The 15467-nt window shown below is 43.0% G+C and overlaps 1 protein-coding gene across 1 annotated transcript in view; it reads right to left on the bottom strand.

The window, feature by feature from the left end:
* Positions 1 to 15467, bottom strand: part of LOC139539744 (potassium/sodium hyperpolarization-activated cyclic nucleotide-gated channel 2-like) — a 130072-nt gene that overhangs the window by 73289 nt on the left and 41316 nt on the right. The window contains exon 3 of the mRNA XM_071342980.1: positions 4237 to 4398. Within this exon, the coding sequence (XP_071199081.1) occupies positions 4237 to 4398 (162 nt within the window). The remainder of the gene's footprint in view (positions 1 to 4236; positions 4399 to 15467) is intronic.

The following is a 15467-nucleotide window of genomic DNA, read 5'->3' as shown; positions in this document are numbered from 1 at the left end:
TCATCATGAATCAAGCCAAAAATCTACTGGCAAATGCTTTTAATCCTTGTCATATGAAGATAAATAATTAAGAGAAATTATAGATAAAACGTATCGGTGCTCATTGGCAATTGGACATAAACATTACACAACAAGTTGGAAATTACAACTTCAACAATGAGTGGTTTGGAAGGAATTAGAGGCTAACTGCAAGCATTGCAAAGCAATCACTAGCCTGCTATTCAGTGAAGTGGCTGTGTGGTCCCAAGTTTGGGTTTAAGGGTCTCTTTTCCAAACTTAAAATGATAAAGATTCAACATTGGCCGTGCTGTCAATTCAGCATGATTTCTGCCACGCTCTGAACAACTGTTAACTCGGACCTGGGAAACCTGACTTCAGTGAGTTCAAGACAACTGGGAACTCAGGGAAAAAACGAGCTCCGACTGGGAAAATACGTTTTGAACGGTCATCCAACTCGGAATTGTAAGTCGGGAAATCTGGCCTCTTTCTAGAGCTACGACCTGAAGATCACTGACGTCATCATGATTTGACCTTGTTTTTTTCAGAGTTCCCAGTTGTCTTGAAAGCGCCATAAATGCCATACTTTGATGACAAAGTTTCATGACAAAATTTGCCCACAAAGGACCGCCTCACCACCTTCCTGTTCAAGTGAGCACAGCACAACAAGGTGACACCAAAAATGGGAGATATGTATAACCCATGTAGCCCATGTGCTTCACTCTAATAATTTGGTCTATTTTCCCCTCTTAATTTTGCAGACTGTTCTGATTTGGTGGTGCACATGTTGCCTTTAACCTGTTTTAGAGAAATGTAATCATTGAATATTGTAAGAGCTATTGTAAGAGCTTTCATTGTCTGCTTATATGCTCCCTTTAATTATCCTATGGTTCTGACTTGGCGTACAGGGAGAACACTGTAAGAACGGACCATGTTCTGAATTCCTTCACCGTACATTTCAAAAGTGCTGAACAAATAGTTATATTGACTACTTCCGTCCTAGCTCACTCATTAATGTCTTAACCGACATTTACCACCTTTACTCCACACACAGAGACGCATACAAAGCTCTCCCTCGCCCTCTATTTGGCAGTTCTGACCATAATTCTATCCTCCTGATTCCTGTTTACAAGCAAAAATTCAAGCAGGAAGCACCAGTGACCGGTGAAATACAAAAGTGGTCAGATGAAGCAGATGTTAAGCTACAGGACTGTTTTGGCTTGCACAGACTGGGATATGTTCCAGGATTCCTCTGATGGCATTGAGGAGTACAGTCATTGGCTTCATCAATAAGTGCATTGATGACGTCATCCCCACAGTGACCGTACGTGCATACCAAAACCAGAAGCCATGGATTACAGGCAACATCCGCACTGAGCTAAAGGCTGGAGCTTCCTCTTTCAAGGAGCGGGACTTTAACCCGGAAGCTTATAAGAAATCCCGCTATGCCCTCTGATGAACAATCAGACAGGAAAAGCATCAATACAGGACTAAGATCGAATCGTACTACACCGGCTTTGACGCTTGTTGGATGTGGCAGGGCTTGCAAACCATTACAGACTACAAAGGGAAGCACAGCCGAGAGCTGCCCGGTGACGCGAGCCTACCAGATGAGCTAAACTACTTCTATGCTCGCTTCGAGGCAAATAACACTGGAACATGCATGAGAGCACCAGCTGTTCCGGAAGACTGTTTGATCACGCTCTCCGCAGCCGATGTGGGTAAGACCTTTAAACAGGTCAATATTCACAAGGCCGCAAGGCCAGACGGATTACTAGGACATGTACTGCGAGCATGCGCTGACCAACTGGCAAGTGTCTTCACTGACATTTTCAACCTCTTCCTGTCCGAGTCTGTAATACCAACATAGTGCCTGTTACCAAGAACACTAAGGTAACCTGCCTAAATGACTACGGACCCGTAGCAATCATGTCTGTAGCCATGAAGTGCATTGAAAGGCTGGTCATGGCTCACATCAACACCATTATCCCAGAAACGCTAGACCCACTCCAATTTGCATACCGCCCCAACAGATCCACAGATGATGCAATCTCTATTGCACTCCACACTGCCCTTTCCCACCTGGACAAAAGGAACTCCTATGTGAGAATGCTATTCACTGACTACAGCTCAGCATTCAACACCATAGTACCCTCAAAGCTCATCAATAAGCTAAAGACCCTGGGACTAAACACCTCCCTCTGCAACTGGATCCTGGACTTCCTAATGGGCCGCCCCCAGATGGTAAAGGTAGGTAACAACACATCCGCCACGCTGATCCTCAACACAGGGGCCCCTCAAGGGTGCGTGCTCAGTCCCCTTCTGTACTCCCTGTTCACTAATGACTGCACGGCCAGGGATAACTTCAACACCATCATCAAGTTTTGCCGATGACACAACAGTGGTAGGCCTGATCACCGACAATGACGAGACAGCCTATAGGGAGGAGGTCAGAGACCTGGCTGTGTGGTGCCAGGACAACAACCTCTCCCTCGACGTGATCAAGACAAAGGAGATGATTGTGGACTACAGGAAAAAGAGGACCGAGCACGCCCCCATTCTCATCGACGGGGCTGCAGTGGAGCAGGTTGAGAGCTTCAAGTTCCTTGGTGTCCACATCACCAACAAACTAACATGGTCCAAGCACACCAAGACAGTCGTGAAGAGGGCACGACAAAACCTATTCCCCCTCAGGAGACTGAAAAGATTTGGCATGGGTCCTCAGATCCTCAAAAGGTTCTACAGCTGAACCATCGAGAGCATCCTGACTGGTTGCATCACTGTCTGGTATGGCAACTGCTCGGCCTCTGACTGCAAGTCACTACAGAGGGTAGTGCGAACGGCCCAGTACATCACTGGGGCCAAGCTTCCTGCCACCCAGGACCTCTATACGAGGCGGTGTCAGAGGAAGGCCCTAAAAATTGTCAAAGACTCCAGCCACCCTAATCATAGACTGTTCTCTCTGCTTGCTGTGCGCTACTGTTCGGCAAGCAGTACTGTTCCCTCTGCTACCACAGGGCAAGTGGACAAGGCTCCGCTGATAGCCAGGTGTAGCATTGGTAAGGTTTTGGGACTGCTGTTGGGACAGCTTTATGTTGGTCCTAACAGTTTGTGGGTACCGTTTGTCACCGTTATAGTGTGATTCATGTATTGTTTAGTGTTGTGTTGTGTAGTGGTTTTGCTGGCATGCACCGCCCAATATAGTTTTTCTGCCCCACCAATATTTATATGCTAAAATCGCCACTGCTCCTACGTAACCTTCTGTCTTCAGTAACCAGAGGAAATGTAACACATCATACTTTCGGAGGTGCAAACATCAACGTAAAATACCAAACGTATGTCCAGTGAGTCCAGTCTGGTGTACGGGAACAGGCCACTAGACTACTGAATGGATCTAAAATCTAGAGCAGGGTTGTCAAACATACAGCACGCGGGAAAAACAAAACTCAGTATACTTTTAAATTACTAAAACCAAATCGAAACTGTGTAGAAATTATAGTGGACTTGTATTTCACCAGGTAGGCTAGTTGAGAACAAGTTCTCATTTGCAACTGCGACCTGGCCAAGATAAAGCATAGCAATTCGACACATACAACAACACAGAGTTACACATGGAATAAACAAAACATACAGTCAATAATACAGTAGAACAAAGAAAACAAAAAGTCTATATACAGTGAGTGCAAATGAGGTAAGATAAGGGAGTTAAGGCAATAAATAGGCCATGGTGACGAAGTAATTACAATACTTACTTAAATTCATAGAGTCTCTTGACTGTGTCCAGCTCACAATAATCACAGAAATGAAAGCTAGACAGTCAGGGAGCGAAAATTTAAAAAACTATTGATATGGGACTGTGTTTAGCAAATTTTGACCGCGAGGAAATGTAACCAATTTTCAGTGCAGCCCTCCGGACCTCGTTGAAGACAGAATGAGGCCCTCTGGGGAAAATTTGTTTGACACTCCTGCTCTAGAGTGTGTATTAATGCCACGTTCAAAACAACTGGGAAAGGGGAACTCGGAAATCCTCGATATCCAACTTTAGTGTGTTCAAAACAACTGAGAACTCCGACTGGGAAAAATCGATTTGAGCGGTATTCCAACTCTGAATTCCAACTCGGGAACTTGGGCCTCTTTCGCGAGCGCCACTTTCTGACCTGAAGATCACTGACATCATGATTTGACCTCATATTTTTCAGAGTTCCCAGTTGTTTTGAACGTGGCATTAGCAGCACTTACCACCATCTTGTTAAGGGAGACCCAGCAGTCCTGGGGGAAATCCTGCAGCATGGGAACCAGGAACTGCAAACAGCCATCCCAGTGACACAGCAGCAACATCATACCAATCAGGTTGAAGATACGCATCACTGCACTGGCCAGGTCATAGGTCATATGGAAGATCTGTCACGAGAGGGACAGACAGAGAGGACAGTCAGTGAGTGGTGTGTAACACCTCATTCATTCACCATTTCACATGGATTTAGCTTACGTTAACTTCTTATGGCTGGGTGGCAGTATTGAGTAGCTTGGATGAAAAGGTGCCCAGAGTAAACTGCCTGCTACTCAGGCTCAGAGGCTAAGATATGCATATTATTAGTAGATTTGGATAGAAAACACTCTGAAGTTTCTAAAACTGTTTGAATGATGTCTGTGAGCATAACAGAACTCATATGGCAGGCAAAAACCTGAGAAAAAAATCCAACCAGGAAGTGAGACGTTTGTAGGTTTGCCTATCCAATATACAGTGGGATATTGGTCATATTGCACTTCCTAAGGCTTCCAATGGATGGCAACAGTCTTTAGAACCTTGTTTCAGGCTTCTACTGTGAAGAATGAGGGAAGGAGAGCTCTTTGAGTCAGGTGTCTGGCATGAGCTGAACATGCGCGCTCACGTGAGAGCGACCTGCTTTCCATTGCATTTCTGAAGACAAAGGAATTCTCTGGTTGAAACATTATTGAAGAGTTATGTTAAAAACATCCTAAAGATTGATTCTATACATCGTTTGACATGTTTCTACATGTTTTTGACATGTTTCATTTCTACTGTAATGGAATTGTTAGACTTTTCGTCTGACCTGAGCGTCATGAATTTGGATTACTGGACTGAACGTGCGAACAAAATGGAGGTATTTGGACATAAGTGATGGACTATATCGAACAAAACAAACATTTATTGTGGAACTGGGATTCCTGGGAGTGCATTCTGATGAAGATCATCAAAGGTAAGTGAATATTTATAATGCTATTTATGACTTCTGTTGACTCCACAACATGGCGGGTACCTGTATGGCTTGTTTTTGTGTCTGAGCGCCGTACTCAGATTATAGCATGGTGTGCTTTTTCCGTAAAGTTTTTTTTAAATCTGACACAGCAGTTGCATTAAAGAGAAGTTTATCTAAAGTTCCATGTGTAATACTTGTATATTTTATCAATGTTTATGATGAGTATTTCTGTAAATTGATGTGGCTCTGCAAAATCACCGGATGTTTTGGAGGCAAAACATTACTGAACAGAACGCGCCAATGTAAACTCATATTTTTGGATATAAATATGAACTTTATCGAACAGAACATACATGTATTGTGTAACATGAAGTCCTATGAGTGTCATCTGATGAAGATCATCAAAGATTAGTGATTAATTTTATCTCTATTTCTGCTTTTTGTGACTCCTCTCTTTGGCTGGAAAAATGGCTTGGTTTTTCTATGACTAGGTGCTGACCTAACATAATTGTTTGGTGTGCTTTCGTCGTAAAGTATTTTTGAAATCGGACACTGTGGTGGGATTAACAACAAGTTTATCTTTAAAATGGTGTAAAATACTTGTATGTCTGAGGAATTTTAATTATGAGATTTCTGTTGTTTTGAATTTGGCGCCCTGCACTTTCACTGGCTGTTGTCATATCGATCCCATTAACGGGATCTCAGCCGTAAGAAGTTTTAACAAAGACAATGAACACATGATAAAAAAATTAAAAAGATGGAGCCAGATTACATTATTTGCATTATCTGGTTACAACAGGATATGGACAGGATTTGGATTCATGATTGGATTAGTTATTGTAATTCAGTAAGTAAGTTTACCGATACCGATTATGCACAGTTGCTTTTCTGAACACACAGCTGTTGTACTTTCATTTGTTACCTTGAGAAATGAAGCACACCAAATAACATGATCAAGAGAAAGTGTGGAATGTCAAAAATCTCAATCAATCAGACATAAGACAGCTATCCTCCCTCATTCTCCCTTCCTTCCCTTCCTCCACCCACCCATCCCTCCTCCTCTCCCTCCCTCCCTCCTTCCTTCCCTCTCCAAGACCAAGCCTTGTCCTATTATGGTGAGTGTTCGTTTAGAACTGAATGCAAAATTAGAACCTGCTCTGCTACACAACAGAAGGCTGGAATGTATCCTTTTGCTGTTTCTCCAAGTGACTGTATTGGAATATCTGTAGTGAAAAAGGCCAAGCAAGCATCCTTTTGTATCACCTCTTTCCAGCTTTGTCTCAAAAGCCCTACAATTAAAAACAAACTCCCTGTATTACCGAGGCCCCTGTGTTTCCTGTGTTTGGGTGGTACTGTATGTGGGTGTTTTTCATGGTGCCTGCACAGCTGTTTCTGTTTGTGTTTAATTTACCCGCAGTGCACACAGATATCTAAATAAATGCAGTGGCTTGTCACTGTTAAAATGTAGTGTTTTGTAACACTAAAACACTAAAACTAGTGGTAACTGAGCTGCCAATACCTTAAAGGAGACAGCACCTTAACTTTGCTGGAGTATTGAAACACATGGTTGTGAGGGTATTGGGACAGATTTAAGGTGTACTGAAACATTCATCCTGAGGTGTTCTGAAACATGACATGGTACCACACACCACATAATCAGGAGATGTGCAACACCTTGCCAGAGGCTGGGAAAAGTTTAAAAACACTATTATGGTGTTTCAAGTCCTGTGTACTGCAGAATTAGATCCCTTCTATTTTGGTGTTGTTCCCTCCTGTTATTGTATATTCCCTGCTCTTATATGGTGCGTTTACAAACTCCTCATTGGTAATTCCAAAATGTCAAAGTACTATGCTCAAACAAGGGACACAAAAATATATCGTAAAAAAAATAAAAAATAAATCGAGGATAATAATTGAGTACTAATAACTTTTTTGAGGTCATGATTGAAGCTTCAAATGCTTGATCATTTATTTGCTAATTATCAAATGACCACAAAACATTAACAGGTATTTTACCTTTTTATATTGATAAAGTAGGACAGTTCAAAGATTTGTAAGCTATTCATCACATTATTCTTCAAAATCAACAGAAATGTGGCATTAAATCAAATCAAATGTTATTGGTCACTTACACATATTTAGCAGATGTTATTGCGGGTGTAGTGAGATGCTTGTGTTCCTAGCTCCAACAGTGCAGTAATATCTAACAATTCACAACAATGCACACAAATCTAAAAGTAAAATAATGGAATTAAGAAATACACTGCTCAAACAAATAAAGGGAACACTAAAATAACACATCCTAGATCTGAATGAATGAAATATTCTTATTAAATACTTTTTTCTTTACATAGTTGAATGTGCTGACAACAAAATCACACAAAAATTATCAATGGAAATCAAATGTATCAACCCATGGAGGTCTGGATTTGGAGTCACACTCAAAATTAAAGTGGAAAACCACACTACAGGCTGATCCAACTTTGATGTAATGTCCTTAAAACAAGTCAAAATGAGGCTCAGTAGTGTGTGTGGCCTCCACATGCCTGTATGACCTCCCTACAACGCCTGGGCATGCTCCTGATGAGGTGGCGGATGGTCTCCTGAGGGATCTCCTCCCAGACCTGGACTAAAGCATCCGCCAACTCCTGGACAGTCTGTGGTGCAACGTGGCGTTGGTGGATGGAGCGAGACATGATGTCCCAGATGTGCTCAATTGGATTCAGGTCTGGGGAACGGGCGGGCCAGTCCATAGCATAAATACCTTCCTCTTGCAGGAACTGCTGACACACTCCAGCCACATGAGGTCTAGCATTGTCTTGCATTAGGAGGAACCCAGGGCCAACCGCACCAGCATATGGTCTCACAAGGGGTCTGAGGATCTCATCTCGGTACCTAATGGCAGTCAGGCTACCTCTGGCGAGCACATGGAGGGCTGTGCGGCCCCCCAAAGAAATTCCACCCCACACCATGACTGACCCACCGCCAAACAGGTCATGCTGGAGGATGTTGCAGGCAGCAGAACGTTCTCCACGGCGTCTCCAGACTCTGTCACGTCTGTCACATGTGCTCAGTGTGAACCTGCTTTCATCTGTGAAGAGCACAGGGCGCCAGTGGCGAATTTGCCAATCTTGGTGTTCTCTGGCAAATGCCAAACGTCCTGCACGGTGTTGGGCTGTAAGCACAACCCCCACCTGTGGACGTCGGGCCCTCATACCACCCTCATGGAGTCTGTTTCTGACCGTTTGAGCAGACACATGCACATTTGTGGCCTGCTGGAGGTCATTTTGCAGGGCTCTGGCAGTGCTCCTCTTGCTCCTCCTTGCACAAAGGCGGGGGTAGCGGTCCTGCTGCTGGGTTGTTGCCCTCCTACGGCCTCCTCCACGTCTCCTGGTAGCGCCTCCATGCTCTGGACACTACGCTAACAGACACAGCAAACCTTCTTGCCACAGCTCGCATTGATGTGCCATCCTGGATGAGCTGCACTACCTGAGCCACTTGTGTGGGTTGTAGACTCCGTCTCATGCTACCACTAGAGTGAAAGCACCGCCAGCATTCAAAAGTGACCAAAACATCAGCCAGGAAGCATAGGAACTGAGAAGTGGTCTGTGGTCACCACCTGCAGAACCACTCCTTTATTGGGGGTGTCTTGCTAATTGCCTATAATTTCCACCTGTTGTCTATTCCATTTGCACAACAGCATGTGAAATTTATTGTCAATCAGTGTTGCTTCCTAAGTGGACAGTTTGATTTCACAGAAGTGTGATTGACTTGGAGTTACATTGTGTTGTTTAAGTGTTCCCTTTATTTTTTTGAGCATTGTATATACAGTAGAATAAAATACAGTACATACATATGAAATGAATAAAGCAGTATGTAAACATTATTAAAGTGACTAGTGTTCCATTATTAAAGTGACCAGTGATTCCATGTCTATGTATATAGGGCAGCAACCTCTAAGGTGCAGGGTTGAGTAATCGGGTGGTAGCCGGCTAGTGATGGCTATTTAACAGTATGATGGCCTTGAGATAGAAGCTGTTTTTCAGTGTCTCGGTCCCAGCTTTGATGCACCTGTACTGACCTCGCCTTCTGGATGATAGTGGGGTGAACAGGCCGTGGCTTGATGATCTTTTTGGCCTTCCTGTGACATCGGGTGCTGTGGGTGTCCTGGAGGGCAGGCAGTGTGCCCCCGTTGATGCGTTGGGCAGAGCGCACCACCCTCTGGAGAGCCCTGCGGTTGCAGGCGGTGCAGTTGCCATACCAGGCAGTGGTACAGCCCGACAGGATGCTTTCAATTGTGCATCTGTAAAAGGGTCTTAGTGGCCAAGCCAAATTTCTTCAGCCTCCTGAGGTTGAAGAGGCGCCGTTGTGCCTTCTTCACTACACTGTCTGTGTGGGTGGACCATTTCAGATGGTCAATGATGTGTACACTGAGGAAATTAAAGCTTTCCACCTTTCCAATGTGGATAGAGGCGTGCTCCCTCTGCTTTTTCCTGAAGTCCACGATCATCTCCTTCATTTTGTTGACGTTGAGTGTGAGGTTATTTTCCTGGCACCACTCCGCCAGGTCCCTCACCTCCTCCCTGTAGGCTGTCTCTTCATTGTTGGTAATCAGGCCTACTATGGTTGTGTCATCTCCCAACTTGTTGATTGAGTTGGAGACGTGTGTGGTCACACAGTCATGGGTGAACAGGGAGTACAGGAGGGGGCTGAGTACGCACCCTTGTGGGGCCCCAGTGTTGAGGATCAGTGAAGGGGAGGTGTTGTTTCCTACCTTCACCACTTGGGGGCGGCCCGTCAGAAAGTCCTGGGCCCAGTTGCACAGGGCGGGGTTCAAACCCAGGGCCCCGAGCTCGATGATGAGCTTGGAGGGTACTTTGGTGTTGAATGCTGAGCTATAGTCAATGAACAGCATTCTTACATTGGTATTCTTACATTGGTATTATTATTACTATTGGATAGAAAACACTCTCAAGTTTCTAAAACTGTTTGAATTATATCTGTGAGTAAAACAGAACTCATTTTGCAGCAAACTTCCTGAACAGGCTCTGTTCCAGGGCCTTCCTATTCAATTGCTTGAAATCTATGGATATACATGCACTTCATACGCCTTCCACTAGATGTCAACAGGCAGTGGGAGGTGGAATGGGGTGTCTAGCTTGATCTGAGGTCGAACAAGAGCTCTTGGAATGACGTGACCACAATTTCCTTTGTCTACCAAGGCGCGGGAAGGACATCAGCATTGGCTTCTGAAAAGCGTTCGGTATAGACGGCTAATATCTCCGGCTTTGATTTTATTTGATACATGTGATAATATCATCGTAAAGTATGTTTTTTCAATATAGTTTTATCAGATTATTCAACGTTTATCGGGAGTTTTGGAGTTTTCCGTTCTCTGCGTTAGGTGAAGATGGACATCTTCGCGCCACTTGGCTAGCTAAGGTTGCTAATTCGACAGGAGAAGAGGACATTCTAAAACCAAACAACGATTTATTCTGGACAAAGGACTCCTTGTACAAGATTCTGATGGAAGCTCAGCAAAAGTAAGAACCATTTATGATGTTATTTCGTATTTCTGTGGAAAATGTTTAGTCCTATTTTCCTTCCTTTTTGCGGGCGCTGTCTCGCTATAACGTAAGCTGTTTGTTATGGTAAAGATGTTTTTTTAAATCTAACACGGCGATTGCATTAAGAACTAGTGTATCTTTCATTTGCTGTCCAACATGTATTTTTTAGTAAAGTTTATGAGGAGTTCTTTGGTCAGATTAGGTGACTGTCCAAAATATCTCCGGATAATTTGGTGAATCAATGCTACATATTCACAACGTATAACCACGGTTTGCAGCTCGAAATATGCACATTTTCGAACAAAACATAAGTGTATTGTGTAACATGATGTTATAAGACTGTCATCTGATGAAGTTGGTCAAGGTTAGTGAATAATTTTATATCTTTGCTGGTTTTTGCGAATGCTATCTATGCGGTGAATAAATGCGGTTGTGTGTTTGACTATTGTGGTAAGCTAATATAATGCTATATTGTGTTTTCGCTGTAAAACACTTAAAAAATCTGAAATATTGGCTGGATTCACAAGATGTTTATCTTTCATTTGCTGTACACCATCTATTTTTCATAAATGTTTTATGATGAGTATTTAGGTATTTCACGTTGCTCTCTGTAATTATTCTTGCTGCTTCGGTGTTATTTGTGATTGTAGCTGCAATGTAAAACTATGATTTATACCTCAAATATGCACATTTTCGAACAAAACATAGATTTATTGTATAACATGTTATAAGACTGTCATCTGATGAAGTTGTTTCTTGGTTAGTGACTAATTATATCTTTATTTGGTCGGTTTTGTGATAGCTACCTATACGGTAAAAAAATGGTGAAAATATGCGGTTGAGTCTTTTGCTATTGTGGTTAGCTAATAGAAATACATATTGTGTTTTCGCTGTAAAACATTTAAAAAATCGGAAATGATGGCTGGATTCACAAGATGTGTATCTTTCATTTGCTGTATTGGACTTGTGATTTCATAATATTTATATGCTAGTATTTACTTGTGGCGCTATGCTAGGCTATGCTAGTCAGCTTTTTACTGATGAGGATGCTCCCGGATCAGGGATGGTGATGAAGTAGAGGTTAACTAGCCTCTAAAAGCACTTCATGATGACAGAAGGGAGTGCTACAGGGTGATAGTAAGTTAGTTCAGTGTTTCCTTATCCCAGCAGACTGGGATAAGGAGAGATTGAATATGTCCGTAAACACTCCAGCCAGCTAGGGATGCCATATGGGACGGCAGCCATGCGATGGTTAACACGCTTAAATGTCTTACTCACGTCGGACACATTGAAGGAGAGCCCACAGTCCTTGGGAGAGGGCCACATTGATGGCACTGTGCTATCCTCAAAGCAGCGAAGAAGGTGTTTAGCTTGTCTGGGAGCAAGACGTCGGTTTCTGCTAACTGACTGGTTTTCCCTTTGTAATCCGTGATTGTCTGTAGAGCAGTAATTTCACTTTCATAAAAAAAGGTAAGGATACCACCCAGTGTTCTCACTATCACCCCCTATCTTAGACAAATACAGATAATAAACTGTTTTCCAAAATGTTGTCATCTCGAGACTTACCCCAATTAGGCCACACAGACCAAGCGGGTTTGTTATAAAGTGTTTATAGTCGGATAACCTCTGTCGACTATTACATATCTTAGATGCTTCATCAGAAACAACAGCTCCTTGGGCTGTATCTCTTGATGCAGAAAAAGCTTTCGATAGACTAGAATGGTCGTACCTCTTGGTCTGTCTTGGAACATATGGGTATTGGCTCCAATTTCATTAATATGATTAAAATACTATATGCAAAACCCTCAGCCATACTGTATATCCCTTAAACAATGTAAACTAAGCTGTGGTCCTATTATTGCTCACACAATTTATATTTGGCACAAAATTAAAAAACAATGTAACTGGGAATCAAAATGGCATGCTCATACTGAAATATTACACAATAATGCTTTGCAATCTCGAGGGTGGCCTTTTGCATCCCCCCAATGGTCCAAATGTGCAATCCATACCCTTGCCAATATAAAGGACAGTAATGGTTTGAGAACATCCCAAGATTTGAAAGATACATTCACATTACCAGGCAACTCCTTTTTTCTATATTTACAACATACACTATATATACAAAAGGAAGTTTGACACCCCCTCAAATTCGTGGATTGGGCTATTTCAGCCACACCTGTTGCTGTACAATATGATAAAATCAAGCACACAGCCATGCAATCTCCACTGCCTATCTGGCAGTCCAACGGACAAATCTGAGAACGCTGCCTGCCTGAATGCATAGTGCCAACTGTAAAGTTTGGTGGAGGAAGTGGTGGTCTGGGGCTGTTTTTAATGGTTCAGGCTCCTTAGTTCCAGTGAAGGGAAATCTTAATGCTACAGCATACAATGACATTCTAGACGATTCTGTGCTTCCAACTTTGTGGCAACAGTTTGGGGAAGGTCATTTCCTGTTCCAGCATGACAATGTCCCTGTGCACAAAGCGAGGTCCATACAGAAATGGTTTGTCGAGATCGGTGTTGAAGAACTTGACTGGTCTGCATAGAGCCCTGACCTCAACCCCATTGAACACCTTTGGGATAAATTGGAAAACCGACTGCGAGCCAGACCTAATCGCCCAACATCACTGCCTGACCTCAGTAATGCTCTTGTGGCTGAATGGAAGCAAGTCCCTGCAGCACTGTTCCAACATCTAGTGGAAAGCCTTCCCAGAAGAGTGGAAGCTTTTATAGCTGCAAAGGAGGGACCAACTTCATATTAATGCCCATGACTTTGGAATGAGATGTTCAACCAGCAGGAGTCCACATACTTTTGGTCATGTAGTGTAGGTAAGCTATGCTGGCCTATGGAGTCCCTTGGGAAACCCAACTACCGAACCATCTAATGATGGGATTCATAGATAAATTATCTGGGCTGCCGACAGTAATGAGCTCTATAATATCAATCAATCAATCAAATGTATTTATAAAGCCCTTCTTACATCAGCTGATGTCACAAAGTGCTGTACAGAAACCCAGTCTAAAACCACAAACAGCAAGCAATGCAGGTGTAGAACCACGGTGGCTAGGAAAAACTCCCTAGAAAGGCCAGAACCTAGGAAGAAACCAATAGAGGAACCAGGCTATGAGGGGTGGCCAGTCCTCTTCTGGCTGTGCCGGGTGGAGATTATAACAGAACATGGCCAAGATGTTCAAATGTTCATAGATGACCAGCAGGGTCAAATAATAATAATCACAGTGGGTGTCGAGGGTGCAACAGGTCAGCACCTCAGGAGTAAATGTCAGTTGGCTTTTCATAGCCAATCATTCAGAGTATCTCTACCGCTCCTGCTGTCTCTAGAGAGTTGAAAACAGCTGGTCTGGGACAGGTAGCACATCTGGTGAACAGGTCAGGGTTCCATAGCCGCAGGCAGAACAGTTGAACCTGGAGCAGCAGTACGGCCAGGTGGACTGGGGATAGCAAGGAGTCATCAGGCCAGGTAGTCTGGCCTGATGACTCCAATATATAAACAACTTTTGGAAAGCTCATATTCTGTGCTAGCCATTAAAAAAGTATGGTACAGATATAATTGAATCTGAACAACCATTTAACTGGAACAGAATATGGAAAAATCCGTAATCCGAATCATCAATGTATACATTTTACTGTATTTAACACCAAGGAAAGGTTTTATCATGAAATTGGCCCCAACTCCTAACTGTGCACTCTGTCCCCTAAATCAGGTAGGCACATTCCTGCATATGATGTGGGAGTGCCCTGCAGTCAAATGTTTCTGGAGCAAAGTTAGAAAATTCATTTTGAAGTACATTAATTAAATATTCAATGCTTTGCATCAACACCTGATGAAATTGCTGTACAATATGATCCTGTTGCCATCTAATGCACATTCAAATGTCATAAATCAACACTGCAGAGCTCTCCCTGTCCTCTGCCGTGCCTTGATTATATTACTGTTGATGATATCTGGAAATGTTGTGTTGGAATATTCTAATCAAGTGAGAGAGACTTTGTCATTTCATCAAACAATCATCTTTATTCAATATCGATTAATGATTGCAATAATGAGGCTGGTCGACCCAACACCCTTGAGCGTTGGGCCGAGAGTCTAACCTATACAGAAATGCAGAGTTCTATATATACATAGCTGACACTAAGAATGCTTAGTCATGTCTGCACGGGGGTTGTTGTCTTAACCCCCCCTGGCTTAGTTTCCCAGATGCAAGGGATAATTTTCAGATAATGAGGGATTGTTCAAAACTCTTCCAGGCTATCTCTATCTCGGTTACACCCACCACATCTTGTCTATGCAGTCTTTAACTCATTTGTCAGCTCAAGTCATCTCTAGTGACCATATGCCCAGATTAGCTGCAGGGAACTAGAGTGGAGACCATAAAAACACAGCATTAGTAGGACAGAAATGTCTTACTATTAGTTAAATATTCATTGTTAACCATTAATATCAAATGAAAAAGTAAATACTTCATTTTTCTCTCACATTGTGCATGTACACCCTGACCCATCTACTGTTGCTAGCCCCAATTCTGACTTGTGCTCTGATATTTGCTTCACTGATTTCTGCTCTTGTAAGCTTATTACCTAAAATTGATCAATTGAAAGTGTGGTTTCACAGCTCCAATCCAGATATGTTGGTCATTACTGAGACGTGGTTAAGGAAGA

Source organism: Salvelinus alpinus, chromosome 15, assembly GCF_045679555.1.
Source record: "Salvelinus alpinus chromosome 15, SLU_Salpinus.1, whole genome shotgun sequence".
Classification (NCBI taxonomy): domain Eukaryota; kingdom Metazoa; phylum Chordata; class Actinopteri; order Salmoniformes; family Salmonidae; genus Salvelinus; species Salvelinus alpinus.
The sequence above is the reverse complement of the archived record's forward strand: the minus strand, read 5'-3'. Positions and strand labels throughout refer to the sequence as shown.